At 45.9% G+C, this 23,936-nt stretch overlaps 1 protein-coding gene across 1 annotated transcript in view; it reads right to left on the bottom strand.

The window, feature by feature from the left end:
• The window catches only part of LAP3 (leucine aminopeptidase 3), a 29,914-nt gene extending 10,664 nt beyond the window's left edge, over positions 1–19,250 (bottom strand). The window contains exons 1-10 of the mRNA XM_015542715.2: positions 19,098–19,250; positions 16,644–16,759; positions 15,265–15,319; positions 14,690–14,795; positions 13,457–13,616; positions 11,415–11,579; positions 8,627–8,785; positions 4,008–4,132; positions 2,484–2,572; positions 1,290–1,392 (exon numbers count right to left, since the gene is read on the bottom strand). Coding sequence (XP_015398201.2) covers positions 1,290–1,392; positions 2,484–2,572; positions 4,008–4,132; positions 8,627–8,785; positions 11,415–11,579; positions 13,457–13,616; positions 14,690–14,795; positions 15,265–15,319; positions 16,644–16,759; positions 19,098–19,199 — 1,180 coding nt within the window. The 5' untranslated portion in view covers positions 19,200–19,250. The remainder of the gene's footprint in view (positions 1–1,289; positions 1,393–2,483; positions 2,573–4,007; positions 4,133–8,626; positions 8,786–11,414; positions 11,580–13,456; positions 13,617–14,689; positions 14,796–15,264; positions 15,320–16,643; positions 16,760–19,097) is intronic.
• Positions 19,251–23,936: the final 4,686 nt, after the last annotated feature.

A 23,936-nucleotide genomic window follows, 5' to 3' on the forward strand; every position in this document is an offset into this window, starting at 1 on the left:
AAAGTGTTTCTTACCGCCCCCTTTGATCACAGCTACTGGAACTCAGAAGGGGCCAGTCACTGTGTGGGGAGCTTCCGTTGGGCCAACATCTGGGCAGTGTAAAGGCTCACCCATCAGCTTGCTCTTAGTTACCTGAGACCAATTTTCTCACCCTTAGACTAGACAAAAAAAAAAAAAAGGGGGGGGGGGGGACTGTGCTTCCTCATTTACAGGAAAGGTGCACTATACCACCCACCTCACTGCCACCCCCCAAACACCAGCCTCAGCACCTCCACCCTTCAGCTCACGTGTTTGCTAAATCAAACAGAAAGACAAAAGACCACAAAAATACTACAATGCTAGCTTAAAAAAAGGCCTCCCAGCAAATAAATCTATGCAGTATTGTTACAGTCACATAAAAGGGAAAACATGAACTGATTTCTGCTAAAGTAAAGGCTCACATGATCAGAAGAATAAAAACCAAAAGAGAAAAAATGGTCTGAATTTTAACCTTCACAGAGGCAGAAACAACAAATCTCGGCAAGAGAACTGCTGGATGAGACTCCTAACATTCGCTTTGTGCAGCAAGGCAGTGTCTGCTGTCACCCCTTTGGGAATGAATTTGTTACTCTACCCAACAGTGGTGGCCCAGCCTTCCTTCATCCAATGCCCGCCCCGTGTGGGCACTGTATTAGGCTTTCTAAAAACTCCCTATCTCCCAATCTGCCAGGCAAATGCACTTTGTCCCAGGTACTGATGCTCCAGGGGGTCAGGTGACTTGCCCAAGGCTGAACGACCATTAAGCGGGAGACGCCCAAAGCCAGCCTTGGAGCTTATGCTTCGAACCACACCGCCTGTTAAATGAGGACCCCCCTACCCACCCTCCGAGGTTTTTGTTTCTTTGTAACGTCAAGTACAGGAAGTTCAGAAAACTCAGCTGGCATCGGTACGTTATGATTAACCCAAACAGCTACCGATTTGGGGATTTATCACTAACCTTTTCGGGTCTGTATCAAATAGCAATAACACCACAAACATCTCGTGTCATTTTTAGATGTCACTCTGGGTGGGCTGATACAACCCACTTGTTATTTCTTTTTTTTAAGAGATATACCCTGAGATGTTTTAAAACCACAAATCCAACGTCCAAACCAGTTTAAGCTGCAGAACGATTCCTCTGGTGAAAGATGTCTGAATGCAAGTGGAGCGAGCCCACGTTCAGCAAAATCACGCCCTGAGTTAACGTGTGCGCCCTATGCCAACAAATACAGCTTTCCTCAAACAAAGGTAGGAAAAGCAGGCTGTTTGACCTGTTAGGGTGGCAGCATTGATGATGACCTTTGGGTTAAAGGTGTGCGCATAACAAAGTGCATCAGCCAGTATGAGCCTCCCCTCTGCATCCGTGTTATCGATCTGCAAAGAGAAGGGTCAAAAAAAAAAGGGTAAGATAACACAAACAATGAGTATCAAAACTGGATACAACACTGTTCAACTTAAATGTAAGAAAAGCCAGTGTGATATCTGTTACTCGGTATCAAAACATACTTCAATTAGAATAGGAACGGATTTAGGGGCACCTGGGTGGCTCAATCGGTTAAGTGGCCGACTTCGGCTCAGGTCACGATCTCACAGCTCGTGAGTTTGAGCCCCGCATCGGGCTCTGTGCTGACAGCTCAGGGCCTGGATTCTGCTTCGGATTGTGTCTCCCTCTCTTTCTGCCCCTCCCCTGCTGGCACTCTGTCTCTCTCTCTCTCTCTCTCTCAAAAATAAACATTAAAAAAAAAAAAAAGAATAGGAACGGATTTAATCTGAAGAGCAAACATGCTTTAATAAGCCCTGTACCAGAGCTGATGACCAAACGCTCATTCATGGCTTTGAAAGCAAGAATAAATAGAAAATGTCTGGTCCATTTTACCAACAAGTTTCTCACAGGATAAAGGAAGATTTCAAGATTTCTGAAAACAAAGAGGCTAAAGAGTTTAAGAAAGTTACAGTGAAAGGGCAGCCTGGATCTCCAGACAGAACTCTTTGCAACTTAAGCAACTTTATATATATTATATTGCCTACTTTTACACAGAGGCCCAGGCATTATGGGCAGTGCGTGCATGCATGCAGGTGCCCCAGCAGAGAACCTGCTGCCACATCACCAGGAGTGCAGAGTCCATGATTCAGGTCGGTGTGCCCCGCCTGAACACCAAAACAGAAAAAGCTAATCATGGCACAGGTAAAGACAGCTCTCGCTTTCCTGCTTTGCTGTGCTCTACAGGGCCTGCTGCAGACTTGTAACTTGTGTGTATAGCACATAGGAGGAACAGTAAGACAGGGAAAATGTTCTTAAAATTCCCCATAAAATACTTCTAACTGCATGGAAGGCCACTTAAATAAAGACACCGCCCTCCTCTAAATGGAGCTCACGCTCTGCTTCCCTTCAAGTGTGTTTATGTGGCCACTGGGGATTCCTTTAGGAACACCCGAATGGGGAGGGCTGTTTTCCACTCACATACCTGTATGGTCTTCCCGTTCCTGGCTTTAACGACATCCCCAGGCTTGTTGGCCTTACCGCTGGGCATGTTTTCACAGAGAGGGGCCAAACCTATTGGAAAAGCATATATGAATGAACATGGAATGTGCCGGGTCCAAACTCACCCCCCCTGAGGACCGAGGCCACTGGTGGGCCATCAGAAGTATGCCAGAGACATCACCTTAAACAAGTGATCAACTTTAGCATCACCAGTGACCCAAATGACATCATGCGCACCAGCAACAGGAAGTGCACACTCATGTAGCGTTCTTATCAAGGAGTCTAATCTGATTCTATCCTGAAGACACAACCAAATAAATCCAAATTGTGGACCATCACAAGACAAGCCTGGACCCTTCAAAACTGCCAATGTCATGAAAGAATAAAATAAAAGGGGAGGAAAAGATTCCAAAATAGAAAAAAATTGGAGACATGGCAACCACATGCAATGTGTGATCCTTAACCGGCTCTCAGATTTCAAAAATAAAAACTTGTGTGTGCCTGTGTGCACAAAATACACATTTTTGTGGACAACTGGGAAGTCTGAATTAGGGGACTGTGTATCAAATTCCTGGAAATAATGGTATTGTTGTTGCACAGGGTGTCCTTGTTCTTAGGAGACAGACACACGCTGAAGCATTCAGGGGTGACCTGGCATATGTCTGCAACTTACTTTCAAAAGTTCAGCAAAATAGGACGAGGATATTGGCAGGACGGGGGAGGCACCTGTGAAACAGACCTGACTTCCAAGTTCACCTTCCCTTGGTATAAACCACGGATGGGACACCGGGCAGTCAGTTAACCTAAGTCCTCCCCCGCCATCCCCACACTCCTGCGACACAGCGAGCCCCCAGCAGCGTCTGTCATCCTGAATGACACAAAGGGTGGCTGTGGACGGAACACTTCTTGTGTCCCAGGCATTTTCTGTATCTCATGCCTTGTGATCGGCCACAAGCCCGATGAGGCCACCCCTGAATGAGCTGGAGGTGTTCTTCCACCCAGACTGCTGAGCAGTTTTCACTGGAGTTAAGTCACAAGCCCCACATTGGGTGCCCCTGACTGCTAACCACCGTCTGCAGAAGTACAAAAACTCAATTCTAGTTACGGCCCACATTTAACTCCACCAGTCCAGACAAGAAGACACTTAGCTACCAGCTTCTGCTCGAGGAAAAGCTATTTAAAAACCATTTCTTGGGGCAGCTGTTGGTTAAGCTCAGTCAGTTAAGCAGCCGACTGTGGATACTGGCTCAGGTCATGATGTCATGGTCGTGAGACTGAGCCCCTCCTTGAGCTCCATGGTGAGCACGAAGCCTGCTTGGGATTCTCTCTCCCTGTCTCTCTGCCCCTCCTTCGCTTGCTCTCTAAATTAGTTTATTAATTAAATCTTAAAAAAACAAACAAACACATTTCCTGATTTTTTTCAGGTTAGAGGAAACTATGTTTGCTGCTCATTCTGCCATTTGACTGGATTCCAGAACTCTCCAGGACACGCCCCTTGTCCCCTCACCTACGATGTTAATGGGTAGGTTCAGCTTGGCAGCAGAGACGATGGCTGAGCAGATGGTGGCAGCTCCTCCCATGTCAGCCCTCATGAGGTCCATATTTGCAGAGGCCTTGATGGAAATGCCGCCACTGTGGGGGGAAAGGACAGCAGCCGTATCAGTGGCGAAAGAGAGGGCTCATGTCCCTTTAAGAAAGAATATATAAGCTGAGGCATCATCTACCTGGCAAAGAAAATTCAAGTTTCTAAATTGAGAATCTGAATGACTTAACATTTTAAAAGATGGTATCACAGTCTTTATAAAAACATAAATGGGTGTCCCGGCTCATTTTATTTCTTGTTGAATGAAACACAGCAGTGTCAGTGGAGCCATTACTAAGTCATGTAACCGGTGCTGTTCAAACCCATCTCTGTATTAGCTCATTAGCTCCTGACACCCACATAGACGTGTCTTTTCAGCAAATTTTGTGAGTCAGTCAACTTATTGAACCTGAGGGTCACAAACTGTTAAGAAAAGCCAACAAGCTCAGAAGACTGGGAGGATCCCTCGCAAGCCACAGAAGGACACAAGGACAATTCCTTCCGACACCCCTAAGATGCACTCCATCCTGCTGATGGCAAAATACAACCTGAATCAGGCAGAGGCATGAGGAAGATGCTCCCCAGAAGCCTTAAAGACAGTGCTCAAACCCGAGAGCCGAGATGGGTTTCAGTTGGCAAGAAACCTAAACTACTGCCCCAAACAGGCTTCTCTGACTACCTAGTGACTTTTCTGCTTCCAGTCTGCAAGAGTCCGGAAGCCACAGGCTTTGCAGGCTGGGCCTGGAGCTGGGGCTCGCACTGTGAGTTCTGAGATGTGCTGCTGACCTGACCTGGCAGTTCCAGAGTCTATTCCCTGCACTGAGGTCTGCTTTCCTTAGAGAGTAGGTCCTAATTCTCACTCATCTCAGAAGCTCTGGATAATTAGATGGCTGTCAATTACACCTAGAATTAAAGACGATCCACTGGCTCAGAATAAGAAAAGAAATACACTGTTGGTCCAAGAAGTCCAGGGAGAACCCCATGGGGGCAAAGGAAACACACTGGTACATGAGGTCATTCTGTCTACTGGCCACATCCTTCTCAACCTCCCATTCATGGGACTACAGTTCAAAGTAACCACCAAAGAGCAGCAGTTCTCACTGCTCACCTGTTAGACTGCTCTCAAATCCATCCATTTCTATTGAATCCATCCTAGTGAGGACATCATCACGTCATGGAGATGTCTGCCGCAGCTCCTATGTATTAAGGTCTCCCTATGTCAATCTTATTACCCCCTTCATTTCATTACCCACACAACGACTTTTCTTACCAAAATACAAAATATCTCAACCAACATCCCAGCAGGCTTTCTGTGTGTGTGTGTGTGTGTGTGTGTGTGTGTGTGTGTGTGTGTATGTGTGTATAAAAAATCCTAAGCGGATTCTAAAATTGATATGTAAATGCAAATGATGCAGCCAAAAGAATTTTGAAAAAGAAGAGCAAAACTGGAGGGTCATGTTACAACATTTCAAGACAAAGCTGTACACATTAGACACTTGGTTGCAAGGTCCTGGGGAAATGACAAAGAGGCCAGAGTTAGACCCGTAATTATATGGTCAACTGATTTAACAACGGTGCAAGGTAGTTCAATGGAGAAAGGACAGTCTTTCTTTTTTTTTTTTTTTTTTTTTTTAAATTTTTTTTTTTTTTAAATTTTTTTTTTTAACGTTTTTATTTATTTTTGAGATAGAGAGCATGAAAGGGGGAGAGTCAGAGAGAGGGAGACACAGAATCCGAAACAGGTTCCAGGCTCTGAGCTGTCAGCACAGAGCCGGACGCGGGGCTTGAACTCACGGACCGCGAGATCATGACCTGAGCCGAAGTCGGCCGCTTAACCGACTGAGTCACCCAGGCGCCCCAAGGACAGTCTTTCAAAGAGACAGGTTTGCAACAAAAAGACATCCATATGGAAAGAAAAAAAAAAACAAAAAACGCCATGCTTTTCACAGCATATGCAAAATTTCAAAATGGATCATAGTCTTAAATGCTAAAACCGTAACACTTAGAAAAGAAAACACAGACCTGGGCGTTGGCAATAATTTCTTAAACAGGGCAACAAAAACATGAAGTATAAAAGTAAAAATTGATAAATTACACTTCATCAAAATTAAAACTGCTCCTCGAAAGAGGTCACTTAAAAAAATGAAAAGTCAAGCCTGAGAGTGGGGGAAAACAAGATACTTTCAAATACTGATCCCACAAAGGGTTTATTATCTAGAATACAACAATGTATACAATGTATAGTTTTAAAAACTTCTAACTCAGCATGACCATCAGTCCTATAAAAAAAAAAAAAGGCAAAAGATTTGGACACTTCACTAAAGATATACCAACAGCCAATTCTCTCAGTGAGAATGCTAAACACCATTAGTCATTAGGGAACTAATCACACTCAAAATGAACCTCCGAGCTATGCCACACATCCCCAGGAAGAGCTAGAATCCAAGAATGACAGTATCAGGGGCTGGGGAGGACGCACCACAGCTGGATCTGTGTGCAGGAATGCAAAATGGCACAACCACTGTGGAGAAGTTCGGTCACTGTGTATAGTGAAACACGCAGTTACAATGAATATACTTTGGTGTTTCCATATAACGGAATACAACCCAGTGATAAAAGGCAACCAATTACTGATGTGACCAACATGAGTGAATGTCACAGACACGATGCAGAAAGAAAGAAGGCTTAAAAGAAGAAAAGAAGAAAGAAGACTTAAAAGATCCCATGAGAATGAATTTCTAGAACAAGAAACACTCATCCACAGCCACACAAAGATGACTGGTGGCCTGAGGCAGGGGTGGGAAAGGGACACCTGCAAAATGCACCAGGCCGGTGTTTGGGGTGATGGAAGGATTCTGTTTTCACAGGAGCGGAGGCTGGTGCAGGGCTATGCATATTTGTTAAACTCCTCAAACTGAATACTTCAAGGATGAATTTCACTACACACATAAATCCCATGTCATCCTTTGCCTTGGCTAGAAACCCTTCAGTTACTTCATACTGTTTGTTCTTAGAGCCAAGTCCAAAATGCCACCGGTCCCAGAAGGACCCGGCTCTACCAACCTCTCCAGCCACTGTGTCCTCTTCCCTGTGAGGCTCTGCTGTAGGTGCTCTTTCAGCTCCAGGGGCTCCCTCGTCCTTCCTGCCTTGCAGCCTCCACCGTCCTTCCTTCCTCTGCCCGACTCCCTGCTGCACTACCCTCTCCTTCCCTTCCCAGACAGGCTTTATCTGAGCCTGTCACTCCTGCGAGGAAGCTTTCTACTTTACCAAGGTCTCCTTGCTCAAAATTCTCACAGCAAACACTCAAGTATGGAATTGAATTAACAATAAACTTCACACTGAACGTTAACGCTGCATTGAGATATGAGCCCAAGACAATATAAAATCATCACAATTGGCAAGACCATTAAACACAGCACCATTTTTGTGCTCTAATTTTTCCTTGCCATAGTGTTTTAGAATAAACACTTAAGTGACAATAGCATATGAATGGAACTGAAAATCAATGTGCATATTTTGAATAGTATGAGCTTGAATCTTTTACTGAGGATCGTTTGGAGCCCAATGCTTCAAAGGAGAGGAGGTGGACCTGTGGGCGGAAGACACAGGAGGCTAACATCAGGAAGACTCTGCTGGCAGCCAGCTCTGCCCAGGACGGGCGTCACCGTGCCCAGCACACTCCTGTAAGGACACTCCATTCACGTACCAGAGTCTCTGAATGGGTGTGCACGCGTACTGGGGACACCCAGATTTAACGGACACGTAGCAGCATTTTCCAAAGTAGTTTCCAGGGACCATGAGTCCCACGAGAAATAAATTCCCACCGAAGGGAATTTAGAAAATGCTACATCCTGTGCCCTGAGAAGTCCCATAGTTAAAACAAAGCAAAACGAAAATCTCACGTGTTTTATCCACCGCAATCTTTGGCCAAGTAATCCTTTTTAACTCTCACACTCAATTGGCATCTCTGAGCTAGTATTCAGCAGCCAACGCTTCCTCCGGAAATACCCATAGCATCTTCTCCGCCTCAGTTTCTGCTTGCTTGAAACAGTCAGTTTCCAATTCTAAGGAATACTTACGGCTTAACAGGGTCAATGGAAGCCAGGCTGGTCAGCTAAACAAAGCAACGTGAAACAGGGCAGACAGGAGGCTGTATGGTCCAAACAGCTGCATCCCTGCATCCACACGAGGGATCTTTAACATCCACACGGGGAATCAAAGTGTATGGTGGAAAGATCAAGTCATATTAAAGACAGACCCAAATTTGACTTCCAACACTAGGTATTAGTTATGGGGCTCTGAGCAAATTATTTCACCTCTCCAACTCGGGGTTTCCTTATCTATACAATGTCTGCCTAACTCCTAGAGGATAGACCAGGGGTGACATATGTAAAGTGCCTAACAGAGTCTCTGACACACAGTAATACATTTAAAGTAACGTAAGATTTGACCAAACACTGTGCTTTTGAAGCAAACTTTACATAAACAATACAAGTCCACACAAAGCATTCACCAAAATACAAAGCAAAGACATAAAGAGGTACCTGTCAAAGGTAATTCCCTTCCCAACAAACACCAGGGGTGCTTCGCCTGCATTGGGGCTGCCTCTGTAGTGAATTTCCAAGAAGACTGGAGGCTCATCGGATCCTTTGGCCACACTTAGGAACGATCCCATTTCCTGTTCCTCAATCCAAGATTTGGGTCTACAGGGCAGAGAAGGTGAAAAGTCAACACACTTGCGGTCAGCTCTATTTCAAAGTAGCTTAGAAAAAGCTCATCTGCACGTAAAACTCCTAAAATGTGCGACACAATGCTTCAATGATCACTTCCTAATTGCTTTCTGCATGTTCCTGAGCCAGTCACTTGATTCTAAGTGTTTCCTCATCTATTAAATGAGGTCAAAGATGCATCTGTCCGAAGATTAACTATAGAATTACTAAGAGAGCTCATCCATGGTGCGTAATACAATGTCGGACAACAGTACAGACTCAGTAAGTGCCTATTACTTGATTTGCTCCCCCTCACCTGCTCACACATATCCAAAGTTTGAACGCAAGATAAAGTTAGCGAGGCTCTCAAACCACAGATGGTGCTTAAAAACAGTCACAGGGTCCACTGCTTTATTTTTTGTATTTCTAAAATGACAAAAAAAAACAAAACCAAAAAAACCTAACCAACAAAAGAAAACAACAAAGAAAAACCCCCACAAAGCTACACTTCAATGAGTGAACTAAAGTATCGCCTTTCTTTGCTTTTTTAGAATTGCTGGAATTTGATCTTTTCAATGTTGTGACACCATTTCTCACGGTTTCAACTGCAGTTTGAGATGTCTGCTTGAAATGGGAAAACTAGTAATTATTTAACAAACACGGGATCGCTGGGGATGATCTAATGGTGGTGCCAACCAGAAAACAGACGCCATATCGCTATTCCTCGTAGGCAAGGGATACAAAGGGCTTTGTACTGGTTTCTGGCCACAGTAACTAGGCCAGGAGAGAAATCCTACACTCCTACCGGCCAAGCAGAAACAGCCATATCCAAGGAGTGCTCCTCCCACACTTGACTGCCCATTCGTTAAAACTATTAAACTAGGGGGGCGCCTGGGTGGCTCAGTCGGTTAAGCGTCCGACTTCGGCTCAGGTCATGATCTCGCGGTCTGTGGGTTCGAGCCCCATGTCAGGCTCTGTGCTGACAGCTCAGAGCCTGGAGCCTGTTTCAGATTCTATGTCTCCCTCTTCCTCTGACCCTCCCCGGTTCATGCTCTCTCTCTCTCTCTGTCTCAAAAATAAATAAATGTTAAAAAAATTAAAAAAAAAAAAAAAGAAACTATTAAACTAGGGTTGTGTCATGGAGAGATGGCTGCCAGACTCTAGAGAGAAAAGAACATAAAGACAGAAGGTTGACAATTAAAAACAAAACAAAACCCACTTCAAAAGCAGCAAGGCTGTATAACATGGGCATTTTTTAATCACAAACTCAGTACTTGATGCCTTGTTAAAATCCTGTCCTTCTGGAAGTCCTGTCTGTATTTCTCTGATTCGTACCCATCCACACTACAGCCGTCAGATGCAGCTGCCTCAGTTTAATGAATTATACCAACCTGACCCACCTCCTCTCTGGCTGAACCTCCCCTTGGCTGGGCCACCAGCCCCGCAGTTTCCAAGGGACCACCAAACACATGCTTCTGCACCTGAAATGCCCCACCCCACTCTCTCCATCTGCTAATTTCCAAGGAACCTCCAGACTTTGCTTAGGCACCCTTTTCATTGGCAAACTTTTCAACTTTCCCAGAACCCTCCTTGACTATCTGCTTGGGCAGGATCCTCCGCACACCCCCATTTTCCTGCCTGTTCCTTCCTGTAAGCTCCTCACTTCTTTGAGGTCAAGGACCACCACCATCCGCATTTGTGTGCCCAATTCCCAGGCACACAGGAGGCACCCTCACTGGTGTGTAACCACACAGTCACTATCCGCTGACACAAAGTAGCTCTGGTGTCTCCTCAGATCAAAAAAGTAACAGTCTTTGCCAAGACACCTTTATAGAGAGACTAAATGTTGCTACAAATTAAACATATGCTAACTGTTCCAAATATCTTATCAAGCTCTGGATTTTATCTTATCAAGTGCTGCATTTTCTAAAAACTATACATTTTTATTCACTCTATCTAGACCATAGGGATTTCCCCAAATAACGTGAACTCCAGTCACAACTAAGTACTGAAGATATTTTAAATGGAAGCTCCCCTGAGATACAACACTGGTAGTAAACAATTATCTAGGTAAAGCAAATATCCACTGACTTATTTTAATCATAAATTTCCCCCAAGGTCAGACTTGTTTTGCTTACAGGGTTATGGGGAGATCACAAGAGGGTAACAGAACCTGGAGGGGTAGCTTTTACCTCCCACAGCCCAGCTGCTGACGATGACCACACAGGGCTGCCCAGGAACCAGCTCTGGTACCCAATTTAGGAATCTACAAGGCAGAGATTCTCATTTCATGCCAACTTAGGCACGCTGTGCTCTTTACTTATGTCAAAAAACGATAGAAATAATTCACCAAAACAAGATACACAAATTATCAAAAAGCTAAACGGTTACAATTTGATCCAACAATTCAACTCCTAGGTACACACCTAAGAGACATGAAAACATATGTTCATACAAAAACATGGACATCAATGCTCAGAGCCGCATTATTCATGGTATCCAAAAGGTAGAGAAGCACCCGAATGTTCACCAACTGATGGCTGGGTGGGGAGATGGAAATGAAGAGTGCCTGCTAATGGGCACAAGGTTTCTTTTTGGGGTAACTGACATGACGCTGAATTACCTGACATGAACCTCTGTCTTACTACTAGCACTCTTGAGATTCTTCTCAATAATTTCAGCAAATCTGGTTGGCGTCATCTCATTGGCTGGAGTCTCCATCAGGTGGCGTGCCAAGTTCTGTCCAGAAGCAAAGAGGACTCCCTTCTGCCAGGCCTCCTGGTCCCCACTGGTAGAAGAAAGCACAAGGTCACCACGAGACAACCTGTCAAGACACTAACTGTGTCGCAACTAGGAGGGCCCTTACCCTATAAAAACAAAAGACAAAGACTACAGGTGCAAAACGGACACATGGGACCTGGATCATTCTCTGTGCTCTGACCTGGGGGGGGGGGGGGGGGGGCAACGTATAAGAGCTAGAAAACAGCCCTTGCTGAGCTGAGTCAGAGGTGGTAAGCATTTTGCATTTCATGTGCATGAACAAGGGGTGGACTGATGGGGTCTCTGAAGCCCTAACTCTAACACACACTGATGGAGGAGGTTTCCACATTTCCAAAGGCCCGTGTTGTCTTCCTTCACTGCATCAGGGATGATGCAGCCCCCAGTGCTCACTGGAGAGCAAGCACACTGCAAAGTCCTGAAGTGGACGTGAAGGTCTTTCTGCCTTCTCTGTGCCTGGGTCAGGGCTCTGAACACCACCGCACCGAAGGGCAATGACCAGCTTTAAGAGAAAGGACATGCGCATGTGTTTCACGATCCCAGCTCTTCTTCCTTTCTTTTTTTTTTTTAAAGTTTGTTTGTTTATTTATTTATTTATTTAGAGAGCAAGTGTGCATGGGGGAGGGACATAGAGGGAGAGAATCTCAAGCAGGCTCCTATCAATGCAGAGCCCAACCCGAGGCTCAAACCCACAAACCACGAGATCACGACCTGAGCTGAAGTCAAGAGTCAGATGCTTAACTGATTGAGCCAACCAGGTGGCACCACCACCCCCCGCCCCCACCAGCTCTCCTTATGCACAACAGGAACTAATACAGGTGGCATAGAGACAGATAAAACAGCTCGTAGTTTGGAGGGTTTGCCATGTGCCATACGCTTGACAGTGTCTTTCCATCATCATAAAGGCCCTAGGAGGCTGGAATTACAGCTCTACTGAACAAACGAAGAACGTGTAACGGAGACTTCAATCACTTCGCTGACGTTACTCAGCCAGCAGGCAGGGGAGCCAGGATTCAAAGCCCGACTGACTGGTCACGGGGCCCTCATTCCAAACCAGTCCACGACAGCTGCCAACCACCGGGCTGTGTCCTCACAGCCCCACCTCTTGAAGGTGTCACCTCTGTCTGTTCCTAACAAGAGAGGCTTTATCTCCCAGACCCCAGGATAGGGCTGCAATATAGCAGGTGCTCATTAAGTCGGCTGAGAAATGAGTCTCCCCACTAGACCACAAGAGCAAGGACCATAGCTCTTCCTCTGTGTATCCTGGAATTTAACTCAGTGCCTACAGATGCTGGCTAAATGAAAACTGTTTGTATCAAAACCCGCTGGGGGGCGCCTGCGTGGCTTAATTGGTTAAGTGTCCGACTTCAGCTCAGGTCATGATCTCATGATTTGTGAGTTCAAGCCCCAAGTTGGGCTCTGCACTGAAAGCATGGAGCCTGCTTAGGATTCTCTCTCTCTCCCTCTCTCCCTCTCTCCCTCTCTCTCTCTCTCTCCCCCTCTCTCTTCTCTGCCCCTTCCTGGATCATGCTGTCTTTCTCAAAAATAAATAAATGAATAAACATTAAAAAAGAAAGAAAGAAACCTGCTGGGACCTACCTGTCACCTTATTCCCTCCCTCTTCAGAGAGCTAACTGGGTCTGGCTTCCTAGTAACCAGCAAGCATGGAGGGAGTGAGAAGCCATGGGTCAAAACGTGCACATGGTGAAAGCCAGGAGCAGAACATGGACAGTTACCATACTCTTAAAATGGCTAAGGTGATGCGGGAGGTCACAGATTAGCCATGTGGCAGTGCCCGTACTGAAAAGCTCGTATGTGGTCATATCCAAATGTCCCACTATCTGAAGGTCAAGAAATGCAACCCCGGGCCTGGCTTCGTTCCATCACCTTCCGTGGAGCTTTGCCGATACAACTACTTTCTTCTTCTGCTTCAGGTCATCATACTCATAGAGACCGAGCACTGCTCCTTCTGCAGCCGCCTGCGCATCTCCACAGGGATCCACCTCCACCGAAGAGATCTCCAGGTCCTGAATCTGCCTGCACCCCGCTTCAGAAGGACAGAGGAACCAGAAAACTGGAGTCAGTCAGAGGCAACTCACTAGCGAAAGGCAGAGGCATGGTTGTGGGCTGAGAAAAGAGGACTGGGGTTCAAATCCCAGCTGACACTTGACCTTTCTGAGCCTCCATTTCTCCTTCTGTAAAGTGAGGATGTGTACATGCCTCACAGGCTGTGGGAAGACAGACTCACAGACAAAAGGACGCATCTAGCTCCTGGCAGAGGGGGCCATCAGAAGTGGCTGCTGTCACCATATTACTTCAGAAACACTACAATCTCCTGATGAAGCTTCCCAGTCACCAAGAGCTTGCCAGATTAGCAATAGCAAAGAACTGAGTCAAGTACATTAGTAACACAGCACTTTATTAAGGTCAGGTCAGCAAAAAGTTGCAAATAAAAGTTATGAACGAATCACTCCCCGTGAACTTTGAAAGTAGATTTAGCAAGCACAGATGAAATACACAGAGCCAAAGATCAGTCAAGCTAATTGCCACCGCCTCGGCGATGTCTTCAAAGCGTCTTTAACCACAGTCTCTGTGGTAAAGGCCTCACTCTGCTGCTCAGCTTTGCAGTGACTCAGCTGTGTCTTCCTCAACTTGTAAACCACGCACACGGCCAAGTGGGACAGGCACCTACCTTTGGTAAGCAGTAATAAACAAGCACCCTGCACTTTGCAGCCCTTTTCTCTGACTGGTAAAAAAGAGGAATCCACATCATTTAGAAGTTGGGCAACAACAGGTTCGTATTACAAAAAGCAGAAAATCCACTGTAACTTTCTGGTAAAATCGAGCTCTAAGGTCCTACTACACGAGTGAATAAATGGTCTGAAAGCTCCAAACACAAGCTATGGAAATACCCAAACTAAAACTCCATAAGCTAACCTTCTGTAGCCAACATAAGGCCAGGCATACGGTGTAAGAGAAACTGAATATTTACTCAGATGAGGGTTTTCTCTGTGACCGCAGTCGGGTGGTGATTAAGAGGATAAAATGAGGGGAAGAGAGAATTTAAAGACGACATCCTCCAGATTCTCCATCAACCTTACACTTCACAACGGTAATGACCTGCCACAGCAGCTCTGATGTTTTCTTTGCCTTCATGCCAGTTTTCCTGGTCATCAATTCCAGCTGTCTTTCTGCCGAGGCCGACCACCACCACGCTCGGGAAGTCCTGTTCGGCACACACACAAAATCAACCACTTCCTGTCTTTAAAACATCCTTTTCAAGCAGGAATGGTACATGAGCTCCCACACAACTACCTTCGCCTCAGCACAGGAACTTCACCGTGTAATTCGGTTATTTTGGTTTTTTTACCCTGTATCTTGGTAAAATTTTATCACTTGTGTATTTAAAAGGTAGAGTGAAGATAATCCTGCAAATAATTCTATGTAATTGAGTACAGAAATTCTATGGCAATTGAATAAAGAAAGTCGATAGACTGAGGAATGCAGGAGATGCTGTGCTATTTGACCGCAAACTGCCTGTCAAATCTAACTAGTATTTATGGCTTAATACGGTGACAAAAGCATGCAAACAATCTGATAGGAAATTTTCTCCATGACTACGCAGTCCCCATACTTGGCACTCAGGAGGGTGCTCACTGAGGCTTTGCCAAATGAACCTAATCTTCATCTCATACCTCATGCAGACCATAAAAGGTTCGGGTTTTGCCTGCCTTCAGAGGAGGTCCAGATCTAAAACAAGAGGAAATAGGTTTTAAAATCTAGTTTGCTCTGCTCCTTTGGGCAGTGACATATTCACACCTTAGGTTTATTATAATACTCTGCTGCTTCTGTGAGTTTGCTGCATTTATGCTTTTATCAACATACAGAATTCTCACAGGTCTGATTTTTCAGCTGCAGCACTTCTAATTCTAGCTCAAAAATTATTCAGCAAACTTCCACATTACAGTTCATACAAATTTATATGAAAACAACTACAGGAAGCAACACCATGGATGGGTAACGTGTGGCTACAGAGGAGAGCGGAGCCCCAGATGAAGGCGAGCCTGAATCTCCCATCTTCGTCATGGTTGACCTGACTGCGGTGTTCAGCCTGGAGACTGTTGGGGCGGGTGGGGGGTTATATACAGATGGGATACAGTTCAATTTCAAAACAAAGCAGATGGCAAAGCCTTATAGCTAGAGGGCTGGATGCCCTGGTCCCAGGGCTGATAGTTATCGGTCAGGAAGGCCAGGTTGAACTATACTTTGTCAGGCTGGCTTTTGCATTAATGACTTAATCACAGCATTTGAGAAGGTGGTCTACTGGTGAAGGACTGGTCATTGAGAAGGGACACAAGTTCTGTTGCCCGGTGATGAGACAATTACTACGATTATCAGATTACATCTATTAGATTCTAGTAGGTTGATCTATAACCCACATAGTATGTACTTGCTGTGGCTTTATGTTAACACTTCTCTTTCTGCCAAAAGTGGCCCGCAGCTCAGAAGGACTTAGAAACTCCAATGTTTCCCTACCTTCTTTAAACTGTAGCTAAACCAAAAGTGCTCCAACTATAGGCCCCACCCAGGCTTACTGACTTAGAATCTGTAGTCCAACTATACCCCCAGGTGATTCACTTTGAGACTCTGAGAAGCTCCTGAAACCCAAGGCATGCCAAGAAAGGAGTGACACCCTCAAGCAGTTTTGAACTAGTCCAGGGACACTGTCCCCCGTAAGTGAAGGGGCATTAGAGGAGGTAGACAGGCTGGTGGGAAAACAGGCGGGTAGGAAGAAGGTGAGCTAAGGAAATCTGGTACTTTCCAGATCCTTCTGGGTCAGTCTCTCATAACATGTTTGTGATCTGAAGTAGCCTGACTTCCCAGAATTGTACACCCACCCTACTAAAAGGCAAAGTACCAAAGTGCATTCCAGGAATGAATACTTTCACTTCTACTGAGAAGATAGCAGCCAACTTACTTCCGTTCATTTTTATCTACTAACAAAGCATTAAAAAAAAATTCTCTTTCGATTTCAGGGCGCTTTAAAAACCAGAACCCATAGGTGAATACTTACATGTTCAAAACTTCTCTCAACTTTCCAGACACTAATTTATCGAAATTCTCTCCTGCACTTGTAAACTGCGGCACATCGTCTTCTTTTTCTTTGTTATAGATTCCTAAAACAAGACCCTGAGAAAGAATAAGCCGGAAAAAAAAAAAAAAAAAGAATATAATTACAGTAGATCCCTTAGGGAGACTCAAAGGTCCCCACATTCCAGAAGCAGCAAATAATTCCACACAAACTGCGTTCCCCTCAAGGACAAAGCTGAAAAAGAAGTAGGTGCTGGGCAGTCCGCTACACTCACATCCTGCCTAAAAGTTTCAAATTCCTGCCAAAGCAAGGCTGTAAGTACTACCTGTCCTGGGTCTTCCTGGTCTCTGCCAACAAATGACTTTCACCAAATAAAGCGTTTTCTTTTTTACTTCCAAATAAAGAAGGGCAGAAAGGTGTTTTGTGTAAGAAAACAAATTCATTTTTTAACCAAGTTAGACCTCAAAAGGGGTTCAGAACAGGCCACCCCAAAATATGTCACTTGGGCATACTGATTATTTTGAGCTAAAGACACATGAATAAAAAGCAGGTGCAGGAAAGGCTCTCTGACATCCCACTTTCCACCTAAAAGCAGGGCAAAAAATTTCCCATAAGAAAGGTACTTTCCTGTACTGAGAAGAGAACATTCTTATCACCAGAAACTGGGAGTTGACATTAAAACGGACCTACACAAACAAACCTACTAAAATCACCCTTATCTTCCATTAATTTCCCCCATATACTTCCTAGTCAGTTACATAGCTTACTGCCCCAGCCCAAGCCCCTTTGTCTTGTCACACCCCCACAATTTCTCACTGTTTAAAAAGGTATGTAAGCTTTTAGGCCTCAGGCACTTTGGGTCTTCATTTTCCTTTTGAAAATTCCCATGTACGTGTAAAAACATCAAAAAAATTTTGTTCGCTTTTCCCTGTTAATCTGTCATATGTCCGTTTAATTGCCAGGTCCAGCCACAGAACCCAGCCAAGTAGAGGGAAGTTTTCCCTTCCCCACAATCTTCAAATGCAAATCTCAGGTATCCTGGGATGCGATCACAGCAAAGCCAATGGCTGCACCTGCCAATACAAATAAGCACTCTGGCCAACTCATAGGCTGAAAGAGAAGAAAAGAAAAAGGAGGCATCTTCACAGAGAGGCAGGAGCAGAGCACTGTGCCCAGTACTTAGGCGGCTTACCCGTCAAGTCTCCAACAACTGAAATAAGGAAGTCACCCTAGGAATCACTATTTGCCTTTGCATGACAATTTTTGACTTTAAAATGTTTTCTGCCTTACAGCAACTCTGTGAGGTAGAAAGGACATGTACTCTTCTTCCCACAGACCAGGAGACAGAAACCTGGTGCAGTAATACTAGCCCATGTGCAATAACAGAACTGAGCAAGAATCCTAATTACCTTCTCTGACAGTCCTTCATCTTTGCCACAAAATCACACTGGTACTTGGACCAAACAGCATCCTTTCTCTTTTCCATCAAACAAAAACACCGCTTCCTCGGCATAGCTTTCCCGGCTTCTAATCTTCCTAAGACTGCCCACTGCCCGGTATTTGGTGAAACCAATGAGGAACTGAGGAGACGGGAGCCAGCTGCTGTCTGGATAGGATGTTGCACAGTATTGGAAAGAACAGGGGATAAAGTATCTGGTCCACCTGCCATACAGAGGGAGGCCTGAGCTCAAGCCGCATCTAGAATATTCCTCACCAGGGTCATTCTTTCTGGTTCTCAAGCATGACTCCCAAGTCTGTGCTCCTTTCACCGGACCATCCCCCTTCCAGATCCTCACCCCAATAGTGACCTTCATAATTTTTTTTTTGATCAATTGGATGGAAAAGGCTTTTCTCCCGCCAAGACGCTCTTCTTCTGATTTCACGAAGATATAGGTGTCTGTGCAAAGCCCTTTTCCCTAGAGAGACACTATTTTCCCTCTAGAAACTCTTTCAGGCAATTTGCTCCCGGTGGACCTGTTTTCCTGGTCTTCCACTTCAGCAGGCGGTGGGAGCTGGTGGGAGTGGGGCCCGAGGCTGGCCGCCTCTGGGACCTTAGAGGACGCTGCGCTGCACCTCACGAAATGTGAGCTTCGTCCTAGCTACTGTGACAGCCACACTGGCACCATCCCTTCCTGGGACACAGCGAGGACTAAACAAAACAATGCATCAGGACACGGCAGCTACAGCTATCACTCTCTCTCGGCCAGAGCTCGGATCCTAGCACTCCCCCAAGCAAAAGAAGGAAGGGAGCGCACCGCTGAATGCTCGGGGGATGGGCAGCCCAAAGCCGCCCGCCCCTGCCAGAGCCCAGCTCGGCAAAGACAGGGAACTTTGGAACCGGTTTCGGCAACTTGGCGCAGAAGCCCGGACACCGCGGTCTCGACCCGCCCCGAAGCTCCGGTCGCTCCGCGCCGGACTCCCGCGGCGGCCTCTCACCTTCGTCATGTCTGCGGCAGCGAAACCCCGTCCCCAGACACGATTCACGCCCAGACGTCGGACGACGACTCGCCCAGCAGCCGGAAGGGGCAGCAAGAACATCTTCCCGGCTCGGCCCCAGCACCGCCCTCCAGCGAGCACGTGGCGCTTCGGGAGGACGGGCGCGTGCCGGGGGGGTGGGGCTTTCGGGAACGGCGGGCGCGCGCCCAGGGGGCGGGGCAGGTGCCAGAGAGCGTGCGGGGCTGGAGTCAGAAGCTGGGCACAAGGTCACCAGGGGCGCGGCTTTTGGGTGCGGCCGGCTTGCGCGTGCCCGAGCTTGGGCGGGACCGAGTGTGCTTGCGCCTGGGGTGGGAAAGGGCAGATGCCAGGGGGCGGAGCGCGCAGGCACGCACCATCAGACTGGGCGGTGCTGGGACGGACGCTAGGGCGTGGCGAGGGCTCGGGGGCGTGCCAGCTCTCCGACGAGAGCGCGAGAGAGGGGCGGAGTCGCGGTACTGGCGTACCACGAGGGGCGGGTACGGAGGCGGGGCTCCAAGGAATCCCCGGGAGCTAGGAAGAGGAGTGTGGTTTTTTACCCTACAGGTCCGAGTAGTGAAGGTGGTCCTATCGAGTTATTTTTATTCATATCCTCTTGGGGAACGTTTTTGAACTTCTGTCTGGTCTAGGAGTGTAATACGTCAGTTAGCCCAAATGCTATTTTTGAAAACAGGAGCTTTGTGAATAGTGTTCAATATTTTAACATCATTTTCCTTTTTCTAAAAAAAAATTTTTTTAATGTTTATTTATTTTTCAGAAAGAGAACACGAGCAGGGAAGGGGCAGAGAGAGAGGGAGACGCAGAATCTGAAGCAGGCTCCAGGCTCTGGACTCAAATCCACAAACCGTGACATCATGACCTGAGCCAAAGTCGAAGCTTAAGTGCCTGAGCCACCCAGATGCCCCCATCATTTTCCTTTTTTTAAAAGGGTTTTAGGGGTTTCTGGGTGGCTCAGTTGGTTAAACATCGGTGGGACTCTTGACTCTGGCTCAGGAAGGAAGGAAGAAAGAAAGGTGTTTAAAAATATAAATAAGAGGATTTTAAATTTTTATTGTAAAAAAACCCCCACACATGGTGGAATGCAACTCTGAGAACTTAGAAGCATAAGGTGAGTTACAAAACCATCCATAATGTTATACCAGTGTCTGATCCTAATTTTAGCTGGATCTTTGATTTTAGCTTAGGGCACAGGGTGGTGGCAGGGATCCACCAACTGAAGTGTGCTTCAAGGACCATAGCATTTACGTTTTCATATACTTAATGGGAAGGAAGAAATAAATCTCACAGCCCCCAAGTAACTTTAGTCCTTACCAAACAGTATTTATTATTGGCCACTTAGGGATGTAAGACAGTCTTTGATCAAACCTTAATTTTACAAAGTGTTCACTAAGGTACAACAGGATTTAAAAGGGTCCCTGGCCACAAGGACTCTTATGTAGTAGAAGCAAGATATATCATGACTGTGAGAGATAAAAATAGACGGTATTTCATTGAGTGATATGTGCCTATGCTCCAGTTCTTTCTGCCCCCTTCTCTGCTTGACTAAGACTGTCTGATGCCAGGAAACCTTCAATAACATTCCACATCTGGGTTATGTGCACTTCTTTTGCTCTGAAAGCAGCTTGTCTCAGAGAACTAATTACTGTGTGCTCATTGTATGTTTCCCCTCAGGCATTTTGGGAGCCAAGGTTTTCATGTCTTGATTTCCTGTCCCTAGATGTAGAGTATAGATGGTGGCTGGCACATAAACAAGGTGTTCATAAAATGAATGAAAGCATTGATCAAGGTCTAGTGGACATAGCTTTGATAATTAAAGAACAGGATAGGTCTCACTTGTAGTCTTTAGATACTAAATGCAAAACTAAAAAAGTTTGAAATGAGCCAGGCAAATGAGAAGGATTTAGATGATTGAGGAAGATATGAAAATAGGGAGGAGTGTGTGGGAAGTTATTGGCTTGGCTTGGGGAGAGTGATCAGGCCTGCCTAGAATGAAAGGTGGTTATAAAAGAGAGTGATGCTGGATTAAAGAGGATCTTGAAAGGCTGGCAGAGTTTATTATCAATGTGAGAGTCCACATGGACTCAATAATGTACTTTATAGAAGCTGGAGGACCTAAAACCTATGTTTTAGTACACCTGATAGAGGTTGGCATGAAGGGTAGAAGAAGATTGAACAGTTTAGGGGAAAGTTACACCTTCATGGAAACCTGTGCATTGTCCAGAGAGACTATGAGGAAACTCCTCTGGCGTATCTGATTTAGATTCCAAGGAAGTTCTTTCACAACTCTGACAATTGTTGGGCAACGCAAGTCTTGTTTATAGACATGCAAATTATGTCCTGTCCAATAGAAGTGAGTTGACTGCCCTCTCTCTCCCATGGAACCACATCCTCCACACTTGGATTTAGAGGTCTGATGGAGTCTCATACCTCTGACCACACCCTGCAAACCTGCTCCAACCACAGCCTTCCTAGTCAATAGCCTCCCTGTTCCCATCCTCACTGATGACAACTTGTCTCCATGTGCATATTCATTTCAGTATTCTTGATCTATAAATTCATGGGTTCTCAGAATTATCTTTTGAGCTAGTTATAAACAACAATCTGTTTCCTTCATGAGTTAAATAAAATCTTTAACATGTATTCATCTCTATGTCCATATAAGAGCCATGATTATAACTTTTTTGGGAAAATTATCTTCTAACAGCAGGGAGGCTGACTAAAGGCATGAGTTTTTGACAGACTTTCTAGATGACTCAATTTGGGAAATGAAAGTTAGAATCAGCTAGACACAGCTTATGGATGTGAGACAACATACACCACTACCCTGTTTAGGACCCAAACACTCTCTTCTTGCTTGGGGAAAAGCGATGAAGGTAATGGGCGATGGGGAGTTTAATTATAAATGTTAACTCTCTGGTTCTTGGGTGGGTGGCTCGGTCACTTGAGCATCTGACGCTTGATTTTGGCTCAGGTCATGATCTCAGGGTCATGAGATTGAGCTCATGTTGTGCTCACCACTGAGCATGGAGCCTGCTTAGGAGTCTCTCTCTCTCTCTCTCTCTCTCTCTCTCTCTCTCTCTGCTCCTCCCATGCATGTGCACCCTCTCTCCCTCTCTCTGTCTAAAAAAAAGAAAAAAATGAAAAAATGTTGACTCTAACGTAACAATGGGACATTGGAGGGAAAAGCAGAAGGAAAGAAGTCCAGTGGAACTTGAGCTGATTATGCAGACTTTCACAGAGTGAGTTCAATAGCCAGGAGTCTGATGGTTTCCCTACAGATGCCATCATGGAGCAAGATGAACAAAGGGAAAAGACAGAGCTTGTAGCAGATACCCTCTGTCAGGACATGGAGAAACCCAAGAAAGAGGCAAAGTAGGGAGTGGTCAGAGAGGCAAGAAGAGGACCTGATCATATAAACATTGATGAGTAACAGTCATTTAGCACCTCATGGGGCACCCTGGACAGGTAGTAATTCAACACTGCTTCTAGCTGATACGTTTAAAACATCAACACTTATTTAGACGGAGAAAGGGAGAAGCATTTTCTAGTAATAAAAATTATATACTTTTAGCTATGTTCAAGTTTAGGAAGTTGCTACATGCAATAACCCTAGCATAATATTTTAACTTGTTTCACATCTTCTTTCACTTTATAGCCTCCCTCCCCCCGCCAAGCCAAATCATGACTGGATGATGTTAGTCACTCACAGTCACTGAGGATAAAGGTAACCTTCATCCTGTGGTAGAGTCTGTGAGTTGTCCCCCAATATTAGTCTCCCTCCTTTCTCTAGTATTGGAAGCTTTAGCCAGGCACTTTGCCATCCAATGAAACTATATTTTCCAGTCTCTTGCTGGTAGGATGGTTCTGTGATTGGGTTCCAGCTAATGGGAGGGAATGGAAGTGAAGTATGCATGTGAGACTTACAAAGCACGGCCCTTCTTTGTCCATTTATTCATTTAAAAATACTTATTGAGAGGAGGGTTCCGGAAGATGGCGGCGTAGGAGGACGCGGGGCTCACAGCGCGTCCTGCCGATCACTTAGATTCCACCTACACCTGCCTAAAGAACCCAGAAAACCGCCAGAGGATTAGCAGAAGGGAGTCTCCGGAGTCAAGCGCAGACGAGAGGCCCACGGAAGAGGGTAGGAAGGGCGGCGAGGCGGTGCGCGCTCCACGGACTGGCGGGAGGGAGCCGGGGCGGAGGGGCGGCTTGCCGGCCAAGCGGAGCCCCCGAGTCTGGCTGGCAAAAGCGGAGGGGCCGGGCAGTGTGCAAGTAGCCCAGATGGGACACGCCACCCCACAGTGAATCCCGCCCCTAGGAGAGGGGAAGAGAAGGCACACACCAGTCTGACTGTGGCCCCAGCGGTGGGCTGGGGGCAGACATCGGGTCGGACTGCGGCCCCGCCCACTAACTCCAGTTATACACCACAGCACAGGGGAAGTGCACTGCAGGTCCTCACCACGCCAGGGACTCTCCAAAATGACCAAACGGAAGAATTCCCCTCAGAAGAATCTCCAGGAAATAACAACAGCTAATGAACTGATCAAAAAGGATTTAAATAATATAACAGAAAGTGAATTTAGAATAATAGTCATAAAATTAATCGCTGGGCTTGAAAACAGTATACAGGACAGCAGAGAATCTCTTGCCACAAAGATCGAGGGACTAAGGAACAGTCACGAGGAGTTGAAAAACGCTTTAAACGAAATGCAAAACAAAATGGAAACCACGATGGCTCGGCTTGAAGAGGCAGAGGAGAGAATAGGTGAACTAGAAGATAAAGTTATGGAGAAAGAGGAAGCT

This window comes from Panthera tigris, chromosome B1 (genome assembly GCF_018350195.1).
Source record: "Panthera tigris isolate Pti1 chromosome B1, P.tigris_Pti1_mat1.1, whole genome shotgun sequence".
Classification (NCBI taxonomy): Eukaryota; Metazoa; Chordata; class Mammalia; order Carnivora; family Felidae; genus Panthera; species Panthera tigris.